The sequence below is a fragment of the Ptiloglossa arizonensis genome, chromosome 7 (assembly GCF_051014685.1).
Source record: "Ptiloglossa arizonensis isolate GNS036 chromosome 7, iyPtiAriz1_principal, whole genome shotgun sequence".
Classification (NCBI taxonomy): domain Eukaryota; kingdom Metazoa; phylum Arthropoda; class Insecta; order Hymenoptera; family Colletidae; genus Ptiloglossa; species Ptiloglossa arizonensis.
The window spans coordinates 20,608,114-20,628,106 of record NC_135054.1 but is presented as its reverse complement, the minus strand read 5'-3'; the positions used below and the strand labels follow the sequence as shown (position 1 = coordinate 20,628,106).

The 19,993-nt window shown below is 44.9% G+C and overlaps 1 protein-coding gene across 1 annotated transcript; it reads right to left on the bottom strand.

The window, feature by feature from the left end:
* Window positions 1-9,933: 9,933 nt before the first annotated feature.
* LOC143149498 (uncharacterized) lies at window positions 9,934-19,300 on the bottom strand. Its single transcript, XM_076316914.1, has 4 exons — window positions 19,160-19,300; window positions 17,745-18,085; window positions 11,288-11,398; window positions 9,934-10,183 (listed from the first exon to the last, which is right to left on the bottom strand). Exons 1-4 carry the CDS (start codon window positions 19,298-19,300, stop codon window positions 9,934-9,936), a joined length of 843 nt encoding a protein of 280 aa, XP_076173029.1.
* Between the last annotated feature and the right edge of the window lie 693 nt (window positions 19,301-19,993).

Below are 19,993 nucleotides of genomic sequence, written 5' to 3'. Positions count from 1 at the left end.
TTTCACTCGAAACACCTTCGAGATAGCCCCGCTAGAGGATCGATTATCGCGCGGGCACTTTGCGTAGCAGTCAGAAGCGATTGAAGTTCTCGTTCCCGACGTCCATTGTTCAGGTTGCGAGCAGATAATCGAACAGACCCTTCGCTTCCGTTAATGTTTGGTCCTGACTCCAATTCGCGACAGTCGTACGGTCGAATTACTCGCAATTTACTTATGGAGAACTCCGTGGCGCGCGTCGATCGTGGAACTGAAAACTGATCCGTGGAGCTTTTTAATCAGCGGGTCGACGATCGTGGCACGATTCGCCGATTAAACGCAAGTTTCGAAACCGGATCCGAGCGTAATGCTAAGAAGCGAGTCTAACGAGTTTGCATCGTGACGCGATTTTCCGTTATCAATGTTTAAACGTACCAACGACTCCGGTATTCGCGTACCGGCGGTCACGTTGCGCTGATTATACCTAATGCGGCTGAACGAACGTTAGCGTACACGATCGTGCAATATGCACTTGTTGTTGGAAACGTGCACCGCTGTCGGACCGATACCGATACCTGGTCCGATAACTAGGATCGTTTATACCGGTGGAAATTGTACAGTTGGGAACTGGAAAGACGACTCTTGGATTAAGGGGAATGTAGTTCTATGTGTAGGAAGAATATACTATTATATATAAGGGGAATGTAGGCATTGAGTTTCTGTAGGAGGAATTTGTACTGTTGGGAGTTGGAAAGATGACTCTTGGGTTAAGGGGAATGTAGTTCCATATGTAAGAGGAGTGTATTGCTATATGTAAGAGGAGTGTAGTACTGTATCTAAGGGGAATGTGGATATTGAGTTTGTGTAGGAGGAATTTGTACTGTTGGGAGTTGGAAAGATGACTCTCGGGTTAAGGAGAATGTAGTTCCATATGTAAGGGAATATATTACTATATGTAAAAGGAGTATACTACTATATTCAAGGGGAATGTGGACATCGAGTTTCTGTAGGAGGAATTTGTACTGTTGGGAGCTGGAAAGATGACTCTTGGATTAAGGGGAATGTACTACTATCTGTAAGGAGAACATGAACGACGAGTAACTCGGTCAGACACAGACTTCACCAAGGCTGAATAAACCGTCTGACCCTAAACTATCCAAAACCCCTTCCAAAGCTCAACTTCTCAGCTTCGCACAGAAGCTCTTGTTTGTAATATTATCATATTTGTATCGTTACCATTTGAGCGAATAGCTAATTTCTTTCGAAATTTTGTGATTTTTTCCTCGGCTATATTTTTAAACAAAATAATGTCCCGAGGAGCGATCTTGCGTAGCTCGAGTTAACGAATAAAGAGACAAAGTTCTAAATAAAGAGATGAACGAAAAGGAGTCGAAAAAAGAATTTCGAATAAATTTAAAGAATTTTTTCCCGGAACTTATACACATGGACGAGATATGTTAATCAGGGAATACGAGGGTAGAGAATATTTCTTTTTGCAACGTATCGCAACGTGTTGCGAACGAAGGAGATATTCTCAGGTGTACCGAGCGAGACACCCTATGGAACATTAGTCTCGTACGCTGAATCAAGATTGAATAATAAATGAACGTACTTTAGAGATCGAGTATCAAAGGGAACGTACTCCCCAGAGTACCGGTTGTAACATAACTTGCAAATACGAGTTACCGAAAAAAGGGAAACGGTTGTAATTCTCGAGTAAATCGAAACGGGATACCCGGAAACGTATTTTATCGTTTCGAACTGCCGAATTCATCATCGAAAGTGCTGGTCTCGCGTATCGACGTTGCATACCGAATGGTAAAGTTTTTGTTTTTGTACATTATTAAATAATGGGACAGGTATTTCGAGACACAGAGACAAGGCTCGTCAGCGAGGACAGCTACTTCGTGCACTTGGCTCGAGCTCGCCCTCGACTAGCCGAGAAGTTGATGGCTGAACGTAAAAAGCGCGAGCGAAGACCTTAAAAATCGTCTACAAGAATAAGGTTTTGCTTTATCTCCGAAATCTTGTCGTTTCTCGGACCCTGGAGCACAAAATGCTACGTCGTTAACAGTTTGTACACATTATCCGTTAACCCCTCGACGCTCGTGTTTTTCGCGCACAATTTGCATCGTCCCCGCGCCGATATAAACAGCGACATCGTGACAGGGAATGTGTATTCGTTTCCAATTTACGCAACGACACTCATCGAGATGGAAAAACTTCGATAGCGTTAAGTATTTAGTTTGTCACGGTTCACGTTGCAAGTTCCGTAGAAAAAATCACAAATTGCAAGAAAAATAACGGACCAAATTTGCAGAAGATATAAAGGCCAATTTTCCGAATAATATCCACAATTTCGAATTCAATCGATCGACGGAAGTTTCAATTGACTTCCTCGGAAGATCTCGATCTGTACACGTTCGAGTGTAAAAAACGATCATTGAAATAAAATAATCACTAAGGGAACCGCGAAAAGAATCTACGTGCAAGATTTCTCGAACATCGTTCCCCGAATTCTTGTCGGTCGAGGTTTCGCGAGCCGGTTCGCTCTGGTCAATGTTCTGAGCAGTGGTTGTCGCTCGCGAGGAAAATATTCAGCGTCGTTTCTCGTGGAATTCGTTTCGAGTGTGTACAAACTGTAAACCGTTCTCGCGACGAAGACTCTCGATGGTTGTGGACACGATCGCGTGGCCCCGGTCCGATACAGTAACCACTTTTATGCGGTTCAACTTTTCATCTCGAACTTTCCGTCGGGGAGCAGCAACCAGTGATGCCCGTAACTTTTTTAACGGTGCTCGTTTGAACCGGTATTCGATGAAAATCCACGGAGGAAAGTTTCTCCATCAGCGGTGAAGAAAAACGAAGGGAACTATTCTTTATATTAAAACAGCTAGCGAACCGAGTTTCATTATTTCAGGGATGGTCGGGGATGAAAGTATCTTTCGTTGTAACTACGTCCCTTTCGTTGGATCCTCCCACGATTCACGATTCGTTGCCGATCGAACGTTCGGTAATCCACGTTGCATCGATCGTCTACCGGGATCTGGGTTAGGGGATCGTTCGCGAGTTTCCCTTGAAATTACGAAACAGGATGCTCAAGGTGGTGGTTGTTAACACGAGGGGTGGTGGGTGGGGGGAAGAGTTTCATCGACGGACGATTTCCTCGTGTTTTCGTCGTGGATAACGCGCTGCAACGAAAGAGACACGCGATGCACTCACCGCGGATCCGCAATATGATCTGTCGATCAGCTCACCCACTCACGGGACCGATCGTCCCCGGAGAGCTCGTCATCCCGTAAGTTGATTCTGGTATCGATCGGGCATCGGTTCGCTGTCCCCGAGGTGGCTTTTCCAACGATTCTTGTTGCAGGAACAATGTGCACGGGGATTCTCTTAGGAAAATCGACGAGAGTCTGCCGGAGTGCTTTCAAAAGAATGATTAACGAATCGACCGACAAGATCGGTATCGAAATCCCTCTCGTTCGAAATATATTGTTACCACTCTCGAGGAATATTTTATGGGAATGTAAAATTCATTTTTTTGGAAATTTTCACCTCGCGAGAAGGTACTGGGAAAAGGTACCAAGGAATTGAAGTTTTTCTCAGCTCCAAATTTACGCGCCATTTTTTCAATAACCTTACTGTCATTGGCAACGCTAACGGAGTGCTTTCAAAAGAATGATTAACGAATCGACCGACAAGATCGGTATCGAAATCCCTCTCGTTCGAAATATATTGTTACCACTCTCGAGGAATATTTTATGGGAATGTAATATTAATTTTTTTGGCAATTTTGACCTCGCGAGAAGGTACTGGGAAAAGGTACCAAGGAATTGAAGTTTTTCTCAGCTCCAAATTTACGCGCCATTTTTTCAATAACCTTACTGTCATTGGCAACGCTAACGGAGTGCTTTCAGAAGAATGATTAACGAATCGACCGACAAGATCGGTATCGAAATCCCTCTCGTTCGAAATATATTGTTACTACTCTCGAGGAATATTTTATGGGAATGTAAAATTCATTTTTTTGGAAATTTTCACCTCGCGAGAAGGTACTGGGAAAAGGTACCGAGGAATTGAAGTTTTTCTCAGCTCCAAACTTACGCGCCATTTTTACAATAACCTTACCGTCTTTGGCAACGCTATGAGAAAGTATGTGCATCGATAAATTATCAAACGCTTCTATTTTTCGCGCCAAGCGAGTGGAACATGGAAAACCAATACCTTTAAATTTCTAAATAACATACATTCTAAATAACAACGTCATTAGAAATACTATAGACTAACAAGTAGCCAACTATCGAATATTTCTTGTGGTGGCGCTACTCACGTTTGCCACCAGAGGGAAACTGACCACCCACCGTTTCTCGCAAGTACTCGTACCTGTTCCGATCGGTATATATACGATCTCTTACCGATCTCTTAATGTTCCGTCGTATAAGGCAGGGCCTGCTAGGTTACCTTACCGATGAATTCACTCTCCTTTCCTACCTTCGACACCTTTAGGTCCACCAAATTCTATTAGGTTGTCCGGAAATTAATTTCGTTTTCCAAAATGGAGAATATACAATTTAATAAAATGTTTTTACACGCTCTAAAAAAATCTTGTTTCATTTTCACCAAAAAGAAAAACGAAACAACTCAATATTTTCACGTCGAAGTTTGAACAAATACCGAGACACTACCAAGGTCAAGGTATATTAATTCAACCGTGTGTACAAATCGTTCAAGGTTACAAGTTGTGTACTCCGTGTCTCCTGAACGGAATTGTCACGTTGGAGAGTCTCGATAAAAAGCAAGAAATGCGCAAGGTCCGGCAACGGGCCGGTGGATCTCAGCTTGGAGATAGCAAGAGAGAGAAAGAGAGAGAGAGGTTTGTTCGAAGTTATGGATCCGCTGTGCATCGCGCTGCTCGGCAACAAGAACCGTGATCTCGTAATTCCGAAAATGCTCTACTCGAGAGTGTCTTATGCATGGAAACCAGCGTCTCCGATACCGGTGTCGGTGAAAAGCTCGACGAAAGCGCGGAGAAGCGGGGCTGGGGGGAGAGGAGGGGAGAGAGGAGAGGAGAGAAGTAGCTCTTGCTTCTTTCACCCGAGGGAATTGTGGTTAACCGTACGGAATCGGTAGTGTCGTGGAAAAGAGGGTTGTTATAAGCGGCCTACACCACGCCCGGCTTGGCCCGCGAACTGGGGCGGTGTCACCGTCGTGGAATCGATATCTGTTCGCTGTTTCGGAATTTTATTCGGCGGCTGAGACAAGCAAACCACGTCCAAACCGCGCGATTTGCTCGTCCTTTCGTACGATCATCCTCTTAAGGCGAGCGAATAATTCTTTAAACGGTTTTCGAACCGATTTATCCGGGTACTATTATCGAAGAAAAATATCTCGGCAAGTGGTTTTCTACCGAGCCACTTTCTTTCGGTTCTTGGTTAAGAAAGAGGTTCATAATAATTATAAAGATAATTGTACGTTCACTTGTTGCACGATGTTTTTCTTCTTAACTTTCTTCTTAACCTTTCTTCACTACCAAGTACAAGAAGATTCTCGGAAGAATTCAACCAAGGAACACAAAAGTAGAGAATCTGACCTTTAAAATGACTCATTGAACACTATCTCGGGACAATTTTTCACAAAGTTACGACAGTTCAAAGATCGGTAATATTTCAATCAAGTACTCTCGATCTTTCAAAAAATTCTGTAGCTTTAAATTAGGTAAATTTTCCAATTGTATAATTGTTTCTACACTCACATAGCTCTCCTAACACTGACACAAGTCAGACAATTTTTCACAAAGTTGCGACAGTTCAAAGATCGGTAATATTTCAATCAAGTACCATCGATCTTTCAAACGGTTCTCTAGCTTTAAATTAAATAAATTTTCCAATTGTATAATTGCTTCTACACTCACGTAGCTCTCCTAGCACTATACAACAACAGTGTCCGAGCCAAGTCAGACGATAGAGGCTTCATCGGAGCCGAAGCCCGAGCCAACAGTGTCTGACCACACACGGGTCCCATCCCTTCGATCGTTGACGCGAGTCTGTACATCGCACGTCTGACCACGCACGAGGCTCTCTCTACTCGATCTGGTCCGACCAAAGGGTTATTCCACTTGCCTATTATTTGCAAGCAGTGGTCGCGAGATGCGGTCGATATCGCGAAACCGAACACACCGTGCAGCACGAACTTCGTTCATCGGGAATGTTGGCGCAGCCTGTCCGACTACAGACGGTCCTCGTTCCACTCGCTCCAACCGTATACGGACGTTAACGTTGGGTCAGGTGCGTTATGTCTGACCACCTACGGCGCTATTCTCCTCGCCAATGTACCTAATGGTCCTTATTCTACTTCGTTGGCCAGTTACGGGTGTCGTACAACTTATCCAAGTACCCGCCGCGTAAATTCGGTCCGAGCGTGGACGGGGCCACTCCGTTCCCTCGATTTCGCGCTCTCCGCTTTAAAACCGCCGTAGCGGGCAACGCCACGCGGTATTCCTTTATCCGTGTTGCTTTATCGTCGAACGGCACAGAAGACAGGAGCCACCGCGATACGAGAAATTATTAACAGAAGTTAAGTGGTTTTCCAACCGTGTTCCTCGATCGAACACCGTGTTCGATATTTGCTCGTCCCGTAACCGATAACGAATTAGACGCGAAATATCGTTTACAGTGGTGGATAGCCATCGTTGTAATATCAAAACGTATCGTATTCACCGGCCGCGTGTATCCATTGTATCAACGGCCATCCGTCAAACGACAGAAGTATCATTCGTTCTCGAGGGACCGGCCACGTCACCGAATAAATCCAAAATCAATTTCTACGGGAACGAGTGCCCCGTGCGGTGGCTAGCTCGTCGCTGGAAACGATCTCCTGGTTCCCGCGCGTTCACCGCAACGCTGTCCGAGGACACCGAAACGATTTTTCATCTCTTATCGGAGGTCGTGACGCGGTGAAAATCCGCTCGCGGGAAAATTAAAAGGAGATACCCTACACGGTCTCGAGAAACCGCACCGATCATTAAATCGGGGATATTCGAATCGTTGCAAGTAAGGGGAACGTTTTCTTACGGTTTCACACGAACACTTTTTTCCGCGCACTTTTACAAATGTCTACGAACGAGAAACAAATTTCACCAGGCGACATACTTTTACAACACACGAAGAACGTTTCTAGAAATGATTTATTTATTATCACTGTACACGACAGGGTGAAGATCTTATCATAGGAAAATTGAAAGGGAAAAGTCCCTAATTTAATCCAGATACAATCTCAGCGATTTTGAGAAAGTGAGTCCGAAAAGAAAGGAAGATCTTTCGTTTTCGAATCGCTCGAGAAAATTTCCTTTCGTTGTTCATGGTGTTGTTAAAATTTTTTTAACACAGTTTCACGACAGTCGTTCGATGGAAATCGATACCAGTGAATTGAGAGTCGATGAACACGCGGGCTGAAATTTTCGAAACATTGTTGGCGGATTTTCTTCGCGAATTCCTCGAAGACACGCCGGCCAATTTGTCTCCGAGTGTCGAAACGTAAAAGCTCCCCCCTAATTTGTAGGACGAATGCATCCAATTACTCGAGTTAAACGGTCGTGCGTTTACATTCGCTCGTCTCTATGAACACCCGCCCCCTCCCCCTCCCCCTGATCCCCGTTGGTCGTCGTCTCGCTGTCGGGGATGTATAAACCACAGCGGCGACAGTCATGCAAATCAGCAAACCGCGCTCGGCGCGAGCAAAGTCGGCTTTGCACGCGAGCGTCTGCAGCTGCCTGACGACGAAATAGTTTTCCCGATTGCGGATAACGTTTGCTCCAATGCGCCACCTAATCCTATTACACGTGAATATAACGGTGCACGGTGTAACGACATCCGAAAGAATTGTTTCGTCTTTTAAATAGACCTATGCTACCTTCAGAAGGTACGCCTATGGCGGTGCATGTCAGTATTTCGCGATTATGGTTTATGTCTTCAAAATTATAAAAGTGAGGAGGTGTTCTGTCCACTCTGTGGGAGTGGAAGGTTTCTACGGGAGTAGACCTTCATGGCGGTAGATCTTCATGGGAGTAGAAGATCTCCATTGGAGTAGAAGGTCTCTGTGGGAGTAGAAGGTCTGTGTGGGAGTAGAAGGTCTGTATGGGTGTAGAAGGTCTCCATAGGAGTAGAAGGTCTCTATGAGAGTAGGTCTCCATGCGAGTAGAAGGTCTCTATGGGAGTAGAAGGTCTTTATGGAAGTAGAAGGTCTCCATGGGAATAAAAGGTCTCTATAGGAGTAGACCTTCATGGATGTAGACTTCCATGGAGGTAGACCTTTATAGGAGTAAGATTTCCATGGGCGTAGACCTTCATGGGAGTAGACCTCTATGTGAGTAGACCTCCATATGAGTAGACTTCCATGTGAGTAAACCTCCATGTGAGTAGACCTCCACGTAAGTAGACCTCCATGTGAGTAGACCTACACGTGAGTAGACCTCCATGTGAGTAGATCACTATGTGAGTAGATCACTACGTGAGTAGACCTCTATGTGTGTAGATCTCCGTATGAGTAAACCTCCAGGTGAGTAGACCTCCATGATACCAGACGTGTATTTTTTTTTATTCCAGAAGCTTTAAAATAGTTGTAAGACATTGCTACGAATAAAGTGCACCTCTTAATAATTCCACCACTCGTTGTGCATGTACTGTATATATAAACCGGGCGTGTATAGCGATGGAGGGAGTACCTGTGAGTTAATGGTGCAAGTAGTGCAGCCACGACGAGGAAGATGTTTCTCAGGCCTGGTCCAGCGATTCGTAGATGTATTCTATTCGGCGAGGTGGCCAAAAACACGGTGAGGTATGTTCGACCCGATTTAGGCCACAAACGAGAGCCTTACTCCACTCGATCGAGCTCGTACGAACGCGACGTACCGTGTCTGACCGCGTACGGACTAATTGTACTCGATCGACTACTTCCGAGCGCTGCGTGTCGTGTCTGATCACCCGCGGGCCTCATTTCACTTCCAAGAGTTCGCCACAGAGTTGGTAATCGATCGATCGAACGATCGATACTACGAACTTTCTACGATTAAAAATCCGCTCGGTGAAATTAACCGCGATTAACGGGAGCGGATTACCGAAATTAATTCCGTGCTATGGAACTGATAATCGCACGAATCGTTCGCGCAATCGACGAGGAAATTAATCGACGATCGTTTGCAGCCGTCGTCGATCGAATTAGTGGTTAGTTCTTTTTCAGTGATCACGAATCGTAAATATTGAAAGTCTCCTCTCTACGCGTGGCAGAAATTTATTTTATTCGTCGTTGAAGGATTCATTCCCGAAATCGAACGTACAGTAATTAATTAAACGCAAATGAAGTAATTATTCCTTCCCTCGTCAATATTATTGGACGATATTCTCGATACTAGAAGCAAATTTCGTTTCTGAAATTCCGCCGTTAATTTCTGTTACACTCCCGATGACTAACGGCGACGAGGCTCGTTAATACGTATTTACAATTTATTTACACACCGTAGCCACGAATCAAACGAATGTTATTTAAACTGTGAATTATTGTTCTCCAAAATTGAAAAAAGTTCTAACTTTTCCTCATGGATGTAGTGTACATTTTTTTCGAAAGTCAATCGTCTCTGTAAGAAAGTGTCAAGGTCTGTCGACAGGTGTCTCGAGATATTTTTCTCGGATGGAGATAATTTCGTTCAAGGATAGGAGAGTTGAAAAATAACATCATGACGAGTCGAGGAACACGAGATTGGTACAAAGTTCGTTATCACGTGCACGATTTTTACCGGAGACCTAAGAACTTAGTTGCTCGACTCCATTCTCGAGTTCTCGTTCCGCGATCGACGACTTCCTCTTTAAATCCAGCCACCAGTTCGAACACCATTTCGCGGAGGTTGGACTTCTCTTCGATGCACGCTCCCCCAAAAGTCTTTCATTCCAGACACCGGTCGTCTTATTTCATGTTGTACCTCGTCCACTCCCCGGAAGAGCGTGCCGCGTCGGTGGCCTCGGCGTATCCGAGCGGAAGTTGCGGCTCTCGTGTCCGCGGCGCGTCGTATTTCCCGAGGGCCATGTCGATGAGGGAGAAACTGCATCCGGCGAACATGTTGGCGCAATCCTGGCCATCGTGGCCCGCTTTATGAGCCTTGCCGTACGTATGATGCTCCTCAGGCTCGTACGAGAACAGACGCTTCAAAGGGAACCTGCAACGACCGAAGGGATACCGTTCAGAAAGCTTTCGCGTGTCCTCTAACCTGCAGGACCTGGTTCTAACTCGGGTGGAAGGGTCGAAGGGTTTTCGGGGGAAGATCGTGACAAAAACGAGGCTCGTCGATCATCGTCCGACAGAGTTAGCTTTTTTTTACGATCGTTTGTCGCAACAATTGCGGACACCGATGGTGGCGTTGCACGGATGTAGGTTTCCGTGTATTTAGATCGCTCGGTGAATAAAGTGCGCGCCGGATGTTGTGACCGTCAAGGTCGTCGAGAAGCAAATCTCATTATATCTAGTTCAGTGATTCCTGAATTGGGAAACTTGGTTTCTAGTGTGTTGAAAATGTCTTGACGAAAGTGTGTGCCAAATATTGTGGCCGTCAAGGTCGTCGAGTAACAAGTCCCACTGAATCTAGTTTAGAGTTTTTCAAAGTAGAAGTGCGATTTCCAGGCAATTAAAAACTTCGTGTTTGTTGAAGTGTGTACCAAATGTTGTAGTCATCGTTCCACTGTACGTAGCTCGATGCTTTCCAAAATAGGAAAGGCGATTTCTGGTGTATTAAAAATATCGTCTCGATTGAAATACGCGGTAAATGTTGTCTGTCGAGGTGATCGATTAAAAATCCCGGTGTAGCGTCTAGTTGGTTGGTTTCCCAAAGTAGAAAGCACTGTTCTCAAAAGGAAAATCGTTAGTGAAAGTGCGCGAGCGAAAGGAAGTGGTAACGATGTTTCGTTGGTTCGCGGGGAAGTGACACCGAGCGGTCGAAACATTTGGCGGTCACCCGCTGCCGCAGCCACCGTAAATCGCGCTCGCGTACTCGAGGTAATTTCTCTCGCGAGCAGCGAGCCGAAGATTCGTAAAACGGCGTGGCTTACGATGCGCTCGAACGATCTTTCGGTCTTATTTGCTTAATGAAATTCGCCTGGCCGGTCTCTCCTTTTCCAGGAACGAGATTACTCGAAACTCCCATCGATCCTCGGTCGAGCCGCGCTCGAGATCCGAGCGATGAAAAAAAGTAACCCTTCGAAACGCCACCACCACCACCATCACCATCACCGGAACCCTTTTCTCCACCGGTGTCTGTGAACCTTACGAGAACGAGATCCTCATCATCTCCTCGATCAGAGTGTTCCCCTTCGGCATCAGTCGCTGAGACGCTTCGCAGAGTGCCCGTAGCACGCAGGTTCTGCCGTCGAAGTTCATCCTGAAAGAACGCACTCCGTATTAGGTAAAGAAACGAAGACGATAGTTGGCGGGGCAGACGGGGCGCGGGACGGTTAGGATCGATTGCTGTTTCAGTCGGTGGAAAATTGTTTTCAACCTTTGCCATCGAGCGGAGTATCTCACGGTTAGGGGACCCCGTTTCCGAAGTTCCGTTACTCGTTAGACGAAATACGATTCACGAGGCACCCTTTGTGTCTTGGTATTGTCGCGAGAGCAACGAAGACAAGAAAGTTCCGCGTGTATTGCCCCGGCAAGAGGGATTAATGCGTCCTCTTGCTCGTCGAACGAGCGTCTACGTTGCACGTAGCAACTCGCGAGAGACGAGCCGCGCTATTTTCTTATCCATCCTCGGCTCTACCTTACCGCCCAGAGAGATTAAAGTCTTCTTTGAGGCGGTCTTTCAAAAATTTCTTCCGTCTCCCCAATAACTGCACTCTCGATTCGAGTGGCAGCGTAGAAACACGCCCTGGATCGATTTCACAGAGAAGCGCGGGGAACTCGGTCGATATTGACTCTCCTCGAGGTTACGAATCTCCTCGAGTACTACCTTCGATTAATGTAATATAATTTTTGCCCAAGTTTGCTCGAAGATGCAATACGACCTCTTGACCCGAGTCGCGTTGACTTAGAATCGTGGTTACAAAGGTGATCGTAGCACCGAACAAGAGGATCGTCGTGTAGCGTGTCTTTGGAAGAAAGTAGTGTGTCGATCGGTGTTAAATCAAGTCACGTTAACCTTACACGTGTACACTCTCGATAAGAATAATTGTAATTTTTCCACGAGAAAGATAAGCTTCTGGGGCGAAGAAAAAGTAACTGGGCGTCACCTCGACGAAACGGACCTATGTTTCTTCCGATACACGTGGACAAATTTCGACACGGTGCGTGCTCGTGAAGTGTTCGAATATTATACAGAGTATTAATAATGGAACTCGGATAATATTCAACGGAGAGAGCAACGCTCGAAAGGATCATTCGTGCAGAGTCCCACGGTTTATTCGTTTTACGGTCCCGACGTTGTAACGGAAGCACGAACTAACGATATCAAAGTAGCGCCGGAGTCTCCGTGTACCCTTCGCGTGAAATATCGCTCGACATTAGCCCGGATCTTTATTGAAATACATAATATTTACCCCATGGTAGGGAGAGAGGAATATAACACGGAGGGAGAACCCACGACCCCATGAAATAAGGCCGCGCGTCCTGTGATCGTCAATCCGAGTAAATGGCTGCTATTAATTCAGAGAGATTCTTCACTGAGGGAGCACGAAGATTCGGAGAGGAGTGGATTCGAAGAAACTGGATGGAATTAATGCTACGTGGCTAAGCTCACGGAGACAATCCTCTTCGGCGTACCGTTCTCCACGTCAAATCGTTTTATCTTCGGTATCCGAGATCCTTTTGAATCTTCAATTCCATCGAGTACAAGGGCCTGAACTTCGCCCGCGGTTTTTCTTGCCGAAATTTGATTCACCCGCTCCAAAAGCCACGCGAACGATCGACGCCTAACGTAGATCCTTTCATTCGAATTGTGACGTTTCTCGAGCCAGGATAATCGACTATTTATCCTCTTCGACGGCACTGAAATATCGGTCTTTCTTTCTTTCTTCTCTTTTTCTTGTTTATCATCGAATAGAGTATTTCGAGCGATTTGACACATAGTATTCTACTGTCAGCGTTTCACTTATTAAAGTTAATTTTACCGCCATTTGTTCTTCGTGCTCTTTACAGTTTCGGATCCTTCGGTCCACACTCCTAGTTTGTCCAGTATTCCATTACGTCTCCTAGAAATTATTTACCGATTGTTTATTCATCGTCATGGATCACTCGTCGTTATTCTACCTAAAAGTGAACTCATTGTCACTCTTGACGAAGATCTCTTCCCCTGGACATTGATTTTCAATTAAAACGCTAAGTGTTTACCTTTTCGGACAGTTCATCCAAACATTCGAAGTATCTACATCGCCCATTTCGTTGTCAAATTTAATATTTCTAGAATCCATTGTACGAGCTCCCAGAAAGTGTTTTTTATCCTTCAATAATTCACTTTAACGTTACCTTTACATACTTTTATAATACATCTACACCAGTGTTCTCGTTGCATCGGGTCCCTCAAGATTCTTTATCGATTATTTATCCGTCTGTAACGGGTTGAAATATTCGTTATCGTGTACCGTGAAAGTGAATTTGCATTTATAGAGGTCGACGCGTAACGTTAAATAAACACTCGTCCGGGGAAACCTGCACGCGTAGTGCAGCCGGAAACAAATCGCGCGCCATCTTCCAGCGGCCAAAAATTGATTCCAGACGTTGGTAACGGCGTAACGGTGGTTTGCAAGGGGTCGGTTCACGGTGGTGCTGGAGCTGCTTAAGGGTGGCATGAATCAGAGGGTGGCGCCTCAACCGGCGTGGAACGTTGCCGTAGTAGCGAGGTAACAGTCGGGGTTCAGGGGATGGGGTTGTTTCTGAACGAGCCTGGCAGACCATTTATCCGTTTCTGGGGCCAACAGCCATGGAGGGAAATGGTTTCTGTTCCTCTCTCTCTCTCTCTCTCTTTTACTCTATCTTTCTCTCTCTCCACGTCTGTCTCGTTCTCTCCGTCCCATAACGAAATTTATATCCACCGCCAAAGGGCTTGATTATTTTCGTTGTACGGTCTCCGCTCACCGTTAAAGAATCGGACGCGTGGAAATAGTCACGTGGAATCATCCTAGAGAAGTAGTTTTTGCAACACGGGGACGAGTTTCGATTGAATGTCTACGAACGATCCGAGACTCGTTTTGTCACCTGTTTCGTTTTTCTCGACGCGATCCATTACGGTTGATATACATTTGTATCGGTAAGTACGTATTGGGATCAGTTTCTTCGCAAACTTCAAGTTTTTACAATGATATTAGGATCGTTTTCGAACAATTAGAGACTCGTTCCTTCATTTGTCTCGATATTTGAATAAATTATCATACGTATAGGTATTGATAACTCTGATTAAAAATATCATCGAAAAAATACTACCTATTTCGACGTCTTTTATCAGGTTGTCGTAAAGTAATTTCGTTTCTCCAAATTTTATTAAGTATCTAATTTAATAAAATGTTTATACACACTCTAAAAAAACCGTGTTTCATTTTCACAAAAAAAAATAAGAAATAACTCTCCGAACAACCCAATAGAATGAACGTGCATCGATACCAACGTACCACCGATTGAAAACCATCGAAGCATTCGAGATCACGAGAGATTCTTTCCGCGAAGTGATCGAGCGCAGTAGAAAGTCGTACGCGTCGGTATTGATACGTCATTGCATCACAGTGGATCGAGATCGGTCCCCTCGTAAGCCCCGAAGTTTTCACGAGGAAATTTATAGGCCGCGGGGCGGTCCATTCCCCTCGTTTAGGCGCGGTTGCATCCACGGGGGAGTCGATATTACGTTCGTCCCTATCGTGGTTTAAGCGCTCGATAGGCCATCGTGCTCTCGATATCGTTCTCGTCGTCGTCGTCGTCGAGATACGAGCACGACGTTTTACACTAACGCGACCGAAATACATCATCACGGATGACACGTGAAAAAAACTTAGACGATCCGACCGTGTTCCGCGTAAAGGCCGGTAGACGACCGCGATCGTTCGATCACGATCGAGACTACTAAAGCCGCCGTAACATTTTATTATCGGGCGTGCCACTCGGCTCCGCTCGTACCTCTCGCGAGAGAATTTATTCGTCGCTACGATTTCGAGATAGGGGTTAATGGGCACTCTCGTTCAACGTAAACGGACACTCTGTTGAGAACGCTCGCCGGTTAAATGCACTCTGTCGCGCGATCTCTTAACTCGTTATGCCGTGCGACGATCTATAGTAATCGTACCGGGTTCTCGATGCCCGCGAGTGCTTCGTTTCGTTCAACCGATGCTTGTTTCGCGAATTTCTTTCAATTCGGTCGACGAAATCGGGCGAGAAAACGCGGACGAGATACGTCCGACCCGGTACAGGCTCGTTTCAATCGCACGGGAACGACGAGTTTTATTTCGCTCGCTCCTAGACTCTTTTTATACCGTCTAGTTAATCCGATAAAAATCAGAGATGGAAGGAGACGATATTTCATTCACTCAACCTGTTCCGGTACAGGTGGGAGCTGGAAAGACGACTACTGGATTAAGAGGAGTGTTGCGTTGCACGCGAAGGGACTTTTGGTGTCGAGTACCTTGGTCAAGCAGGTTCTCAGAGGATGATTAAAAAGTTCGATACAATACGATTTGTAATTGCTTCTGAAAGTCTTCTTCTCAGTTTCGTACAGTATTTATGATACTGGGAAGCCCTTTTTCCGAGGGAAGGTGTAGAAGATTAACGAGGCAAAGTGTCGAATTCTTGCATCAAGGGATTATAATTTGTCAATGCTTTTTTATGCGCGATATGTGTAGTACGAAGCTGGAAAGATGACTCCTGGATTAAGAGAAGTGTTGTGTTGCACGCAAAGGGACTTTTCATGTCGAGTATCTTGGTTAGGCATAGGTTCACCGAGGATGATTAAAAAGTTCGATACAATACAAGTTGTAATTGCTTCTGAAAGTCTTCTTCTCAGTTTCGTACAGTATTTATGATACTGGAAAGCCCTTTTTCTAAGGGAAGGTATAGAAGATTAACGAGGGAAAGTGTCAAATCTTTGCATCGAGGGATTATAATTTGTCAATGCTTTTTTATGCGTGATATGTATAGTACGAAGCTGGAAAGATGACTCCTGGATCGAAAAGCAACCGAGTATTTTTTATTCAGTTCCAAGATTTCGAAGATCGATCGAAACGTCTGAACCGATACGATTTGCAACTCGAGTGGCGTTTTTCCAGCTCCTGTCAGTACACGCTTCCTTCACAGGGTCTACTAAACGTCAGAAACATTCTACAGAAATTCTTCCTTTATCGAAGGAACTTTTTACAGCTCGTCGCACATTGCACCGGTCCGTTCAATTTCTTTGAAAACGTACAGTTGTCCGTGTACGCACCGTCTTCTTCTACTCGGGGTACTTGAAAAAAAAAAAGAAAATCGAACAGAAATTCTTTCTTCCGACAATGCACCGAGCTATTTTCTTCCATCGGATACTCTCCGTCTAGTCGTCCAAATGCGTATACTTCGTGAAAAAAAAAGAAAAAAGGAAAATCATAGAGAAATTTCGTCTACATCGAAGGAAGTTCGCACAGCTCGTCCGATAACGCACCGAGCCTCTTCACTTTCCTGTAAACGTGCAGTTCCATTGTACTCGTCTAACTACACACTGTCTCCCCCTACTCGACCTACTTAATTCGATAAAAGTCGCACGGAACTTCTTCACTCGACGAAAGAACTTCCCAGGGCTCGTCCGACAATGTACGGAGCCATTCCACTTCATTGGATACGCACAGTCCCGCTCTGCTCGTCCACGTGGATATTGTCTCGTTCTACCCGGAACGGTTAATGAAAAAATCGAATAAAAGTTCTTCCTTGTTCGCGCAGTTCGTTCGATAATGCACCGAGTCGTTCCACATCTGTGGAAACGCACGGTTCCGTTCTATTTCTTCGATCGTGTCCTACCAATTTCTACTCGACCTATTTAATCGATGGAGATCGCGCTGAAATTCTTCCATTCTCGAAAGAAATTCGCGCAGCTCGTCTCTCGATCCACGAAATCGTGTCCCTCGAAACGTACAGTTGCACTCTAGGTGTCCAACCGCGTGCAGTTTCGTTCTAGGTGTCCGTCTGCGTACAGTCCTCTTCTACTCGTTTTAGGAAATTTCATAAAAAATACTGTTTTCATCGAACGAACTTCGAGCAGCTCGTCCGACATTTCGTTTATCAGAAAACGTACGAATTACTCGTCTGACTACGCACAGTCTCACTTCCTAATCTACTCGCCAGACGGTGCACGGTTCCGTTCTACTTGTCCGACACCGTGCAGTCCTTTTGTACTTTCTAGATTATTAGTTACATATTTTACTCCCGCGAACTTGCACCGCTGCTCGATCCTTGAGGTTATTACGTTTCACACCAGCCGAGGGAAAATTGTACGATCGTTGAAAAATTTAGTGGGACGTATCTCGCTCGATATTTTCTAAGCTGACTTAAGTTAACTTTTCGGTTAATTTAGTTATAGATTCCACCGCAATATCGTTTCGTCGGTGTACAATTTACTAAGAATTATACTCCGATCGTTCCTTGGTCGAGGGTAGCTATAATTATAAAAGTCTGTAATCTTCTTCGAAACGCTAGAATCTTATTAAAAATCTAGGGTATTACTTTTTAAGAGTATTTAAAAAGAAAAAAGAGAAGCTTCCGTGAGAATGTTTCCTGCGACAACTTACGCATTCATGACGGTCTCCAATTTACTGTAGAGATCCCTGCGGTGCCTCCTCTGGAGATAATAGTAATCGGGTTTATTGTACTTCGTTCTGCCCGGCTTGAAGTAATACTTCTCGTAGCTGTTCCATCCCGGATAGTTGACGACGTTCTTGTCGATTGCACCACCGGCCGCGTGACCAGGGTATTTATTATCCCCCGGCTTTATTTTGTCCTGTCTGAGCTGCAGGAAGGGCTCGAGGGCTGGTTTGCTCTCGTTGGGAAGATCGTACGAAATGCCCCAATTTACACCCTCGGTGAAAATATTATCTGGTGTCAAAGTGTGCACCGTGAGACACAACGCGATCTGTGAACCAATAATTGCGTATTAATGTATGCCTGTGAATAAATATTCTATACATAGGGAGGATTTTGGTGTCAAAGTGTGCATTGTGAGACTCAAGGAGGATTTTGGTGTCAAAGTGTGCACTGTGAGACTCAACGATCTATGAACCAACTATTGTGTATTAAATTATGCCTGCAAATAAATATTCCACACATAGGGAGGATTTTTGTGTGTCAAAATGTGCACCATGAGACTCATCGATCTGTGAACCAATAGTTGTATATTAAATTATGCTTAGAAATAAATATTCTATACATAAGGAGGATTTTGGAGCCAAAGTGTGCACTGTGAGACTCAACGCGATCTATGAACCAAAGTCTGTCGAATTATGCCTGAAAATAAATATTCCATACACAGGTAGGATTTTGGTATCAAAATGTGCAACGTGGAACACGACGCGAACTATGAATCGACGATTGTGCATCGGATTAAGCTTGTAAATAAATATTCCACGAGTAGGTGGCGTTTCGATACGAAAGTGTGCACCGTGAGACACAACACGATCCGTGAACCGACGATTGTGCGTTAAATTATGCCTGCAAATAAACATTCCGCGCGTAGGGGCGCTGGTCGAGTGTATCGGTAACGGAACAACGTTTGTACACGGTGATTTTCAACGGAAACAATTTGCTCCGAGTTGATAGATATCCTCCTCCTCCCAGCTCGGCCAACGAAAGGTACACCGTTGTCGATGTATTTTTACAATCGATCGTTTAACGCCGCAACGTTTAATAATGAATCGCAGGGACGCGTGCCGTTGCATTGGCAATAATTTACAATTTGTACATCGCACCTCTTCCTCTCCCCCCTCCCGGCCACCCCCTGAAACGGAAATACACGAGCCCCACGGATCGAAACAATTCATGTCCGATTGAACGTTTCGTATTGAATCGCGCGTCGCGCGTAAAATATTACGGATCCGATAAACAGATAAACGGGAGTGAATATTGTCCGGTGGATCCTCGTGTGCATTCGCTGCGATTCGATTCGAGAAACGCGACATCGGAGATGGACAATAGGTATTCTAATACTTACGGAGAAGGTCGAGCCCTCGGGAAAGACAACGTATCGCTTGCGTCGTGACAACGAGGCGTTCTCCTCCGAACTGACCCGATAATCGCACGCAGCGATGCACAGTAGTATCAAGAGGAGCTGCCAAGTCCGATCTCGAGTCATGGTTGGGGTCCTGGAACCAGAAAACGAACAGTTGGCCCCTTACGCGCGTGATTCTCGAGGCGAAATTCCAAAGCTGTGGAACTTAAAATTCGAAACGATGGGAATTCACCAAGAGGGTATTCTGGTAATTTAGTCGGAGAACATCGACTTTTTGATTCTTTTCCCGAAGAAACTGTAACCATTTTCAGCGTGGAGTTTTCGTGTACTTTCTTAATCGTATTTTCATTGGATTCGCGATTTTTTGCGAGCGAGAATAATATAAATTGCAAGAATTGCGTACACTCGGGTGAAGCGTGTTTCGAGGAAAAAATCGGATAGTATCTTGATCGGTATGAAAGTAACCGTGGAAAGAAATCTTGAAAATGAAACGTTGTTAACTTTACCAATTCGAGGTATTTGCATTAGAAAAACGTATACTTTGAGAAAATATATATAAAAAAAAAGATCAATTTTTCGAAGACAGATTAGTAGAAAACCTTTCCAAGATTCAAGAAGCTGAAGAAGGAAGTCGTTGGTACAAACAGCTCAACACTGTCGTTGGTACAACAAGAACGACAGAGAGAGCTAGAGCGAAAAATTAAAAAAAAAGTGAGGCAGATAGAAATTAAAGAAAGAAAGAGAGCCAGTTAAACGTTTATTAAAATAAACCGTAGTCGTTTCTGAAAACATTCTCATTAGAGAAATCTCTCTGTA

Coding starts and splice junctions, on each gene's coding strand:
- LOC143149498 (XM_076316914.1), bottom strand. CDS start 19,300: ATGACTCGAGATCGGACTTGGCAGCTCCTCTTGATACTACTGTGCATC. Junction 18,086..19,159: donor CCGAGGGCTCGACCTTCTCC/GTAAGTATTAGA, acceptor ATTGGTTCACAG/ATCGCGTTGTGTCTCACGGT. Junction 10,184..11,287: donor ATGATGAGGATCTCGTTCTC/GTAAGGTTCACA, acceptor CGGTCGTTGCAG/GTTCCCTTTGAAGCGTCTGT.